Source organism: Tupaia chinensis, unplaced genomic scaffold (assembly GCF_000334495.1).
Source record: "Tupaia chinensis unplaced genomic scaffold, TupChi_1.0 Scaffold000426_1, whole genome shotgun sequence".
In the NCBI taxonomy this organism is placed as follows: domain Eukaryota; kingdom Metazoa; phylum Chordata; class Mammalia; order Scandentia; family Tupaiidae; genus Tupaia; species Tupaia belangeri.
This window is the reverse complement of record NW_006159931.1, coordinates 2,539,718-2,542,624: the sequence shown is the minus strand read 5'-3', so window position 1 is coordinate 2,542,624 and position 2,907 is coordinate 2,539,718. Positions and strand designations below refer to the sequence as shown.

The window sequence follows — 2,907 nt, the reverse complement described above, 5'->3', positions numbered from 1 at the left end:
CCCGGTATGAGTTTTAAGCCACTGGGTCCAGGACTCAAACCGCGGTCAGCTACATGGGAGTCCAGTGACATAGCCTTTATGCTAACTGCTGGTCCCTGTGCCCAAAACCCTGACAGGAGAGAGAAATGGAGAAAAGACTGTGGCATGACCACACCCTGGTGGGGATGTCCTCTCTCTCCTTTCCTCTCTCTGCCTTTCTCTGGCAAGTAAACTCACACACACAAAAATTTTTAAAGCCTACTCTATCATTAGAAATAAAGCACTGCACTAAAGTTTAATAGTAAAAGTAATATATATATATATATATAAATACAAATTATAATATTAACAAAATAACATTAGAAAATATAATGAAGTTAGCAAACTAAGATAAAACGAATATATTTAAATAAAAATGCATTCTCACCTTAGACGTGCAAGCATTACAATACTCGCAGTGTTGATTCTCGAGGGAAACATATCGTTGACACAGAGGGCAAAATCTAAAGGAAAAGAAACAGGAAAACCAGTGGCACACCTTCACTGACATTCACAGATCAGAGGAAAGCTTTCAAGGCTGTTACAAAAATCGGGTCTAATCAGAATTCGACTCAACGTGACATTACGGATTAAATTTTAACTTAATGGGTAAACTATGCGCTTCAATATTAAAAGTATTTTACTGTTACATACATGTAACTTTCTTTCTTTCTTCCTTTCTTTATAAAGATTTTTGCCATGGGGAATGTGCACTTGCCAGAGAGAGAGGGAAAGTGAGAAGTCACCCTCTGGGAGTGGTCACGCTGTAATCCCCTCTTCTCCATTCTCCTCTCTGGATTTTGGGCATGCATGTGCACATGTCTGGCATGTTCTTCAACTGCCGGGTCTGGGACTCAAACTGTGGATCTGGCCATATGGGATCCAGGATCCGGCGCCTTAACCTCCACACCCCGTGTCCTACGTAACTTAATTTTCAGCGACCTCACCTGTACCCTTCTTCAGTAGGGAGGACGATTTTGCTGGGTGGAATGTTGGTGAAAATACGCACGGGCGACTGCTTCCGCCCGGCCTTCCCGTGTTTATACAGTGCGTGGTTAGCATAATCTACCTGGGAGGTTAAAAAACAAAACCAGTAGAAAAATGCACTTCGATGACTCAACATTGTCATTCTTTTTTTAAATATTTCAAACTTTATATTTCTTTAATTATTTATTTACATTTACTCACGTCTTTACAGTGTATAACATTTCTTTTTCCAGCACAAATACTATGCGTGTCAGTCAAGCCAAAGATATTACTCTATCACTTATCAGCAAATAGCTTCTCGTTTTTTGTCAATTAAGCATACTTTTACTTTTTCTTCCCTTCCCCTTCTCTCTCTTCCATACTAAATGTTTTTCCACATTTTATTGATTCACAAAATACCTTAAACTCAAAATATGGACAAAGTTAGAATCTAGTGACATGTGCACTATAATTTTCTTCTGAAACATTTTTAAAAATTAATTCATTTACATTCATTCCTGGAGCATCATCACAGCATACAAAATGTGATTTCCCATCCATAATATACTGCAGAGTGGCTTAATCATACATGTTATTATCAATAATTTCCCATTTGAACATTAACATTCTTTTTTTTTTGGGGGGGAGGTTTTTACTATTGGGCATGTGCACTTGCCAGAAAGACTGAGAGAGAGACAGAAAGCGAGAAATCACCCCCCAGGCTGGGGGGATGGCCATGCCACAATCCCTTCTCATCCATTCTCTTCTCGGGATCTTGGGCACGCACGCACACGCACCCGGCATAAATTTAAGCCACCAAGTCTGGGACTTGAACCACTGTTGACTACATGGAATCCAGTGACATAGCCATTACGCTAACTGCTGGCCCCTCAACATTAACATTCTTTAACCAGTAAATGAACAAGATGATGACAAGAGTAATGAGAAGATATGAGTTAAGCCAAAATACTTGATAGAAAATTTTTCAAAGCAAGAGGCTACTTACTAACCAAGAGACTCAGAGAGGCCTCTATGGAAGTGAAATTTTTTATTATAAACAAGGTAAAATGTTTGTGACAAATTCACATTGTCTAGAATTAAGGGAACAACTCTTAATCTCTTATCTGATAAAAATTACAAGAAAGTCTATTACATATTTAAGAATGTTGCTTTGGGCATAAAAAGCTCAAATCTTCAACGACGTGTGCAAGCTTGATTGGGGCTTCTGTCTCTGAGTGTGGACTTTGGGGCTTCGCTGAGTGTGAGCACAGCCTCCGCGTGGCCCTCGACCCCTGGGTCAGCTCACGTTTGGGCAGAACACAGGTCTGGGAGTCAGGCAGCGGCTGTGTGCTTCACCTGTACAGGAGGGTTCTGACCCTCATCTAGAAGCAGCTGCGAAGGGTAAATAAGATACTGTCCACAGCAGTCCAGGGCCCAGCGTAAGGCAGAAAAAGGGGGCTGGAGAGAGGCCCATGACAGCAGGTCGGCCTGCCCATGGGGACTGTTTCAACATCCATCTCTTCCCTCAAGATTCCAAACTCAATTTCTGTCCCAGCAGATAATTATGAAAGTAAACTAAAGCAAACGTATATGGTTTCTATACACTTCCTGCCCCCAGCGCCTCTGCCTACGCACACCCACCATGAACTGGGCTTAAGGCTGTTACAAATAACTGGGATCCCGGTAGATCTCACACCGCCTAGGATCTACTAAACCAGACACTCCGAGCGGGCCCAGTGACCCCTCCCAGCATGCTCGAGTGTGAGACCCACTCCTGGGGGTCACCTGCAAGAATGTCATGAGGTTTTTACAAGGTCGGCCTAGGTAGATCCCAACTGTCAAACACATCTAGGAACTTAAAACGGAACTGGCTGGCAAGCTTGCAATCCAACAAGTGAATCATGAAAACGTAAGCAACTGATG

General features: G+C 42.2%; 1 protein-coding gene across 1 annotated transcript in view; it reads right to left on the bottom strand.

Annotated features, from left to right (window-relative positions):
- ZCCHC4 (zinc finger CCHC-type containing 4) overlaps positions 1-2,907 on the bottom strand; it is a gene marked incomplete in the record, with an annotated part of 41,137 nt that overhangs the window by 11,226 nt on the left and 27,004 nt on the right. The window contains 2 exon segments of the mRNA XM_027774378.1: positions 407-482; positions 966-1,087. Coding sequence (XP_027630179.1) covers positions 407-482; positions 966-1,087 — 198 coding nt within the window.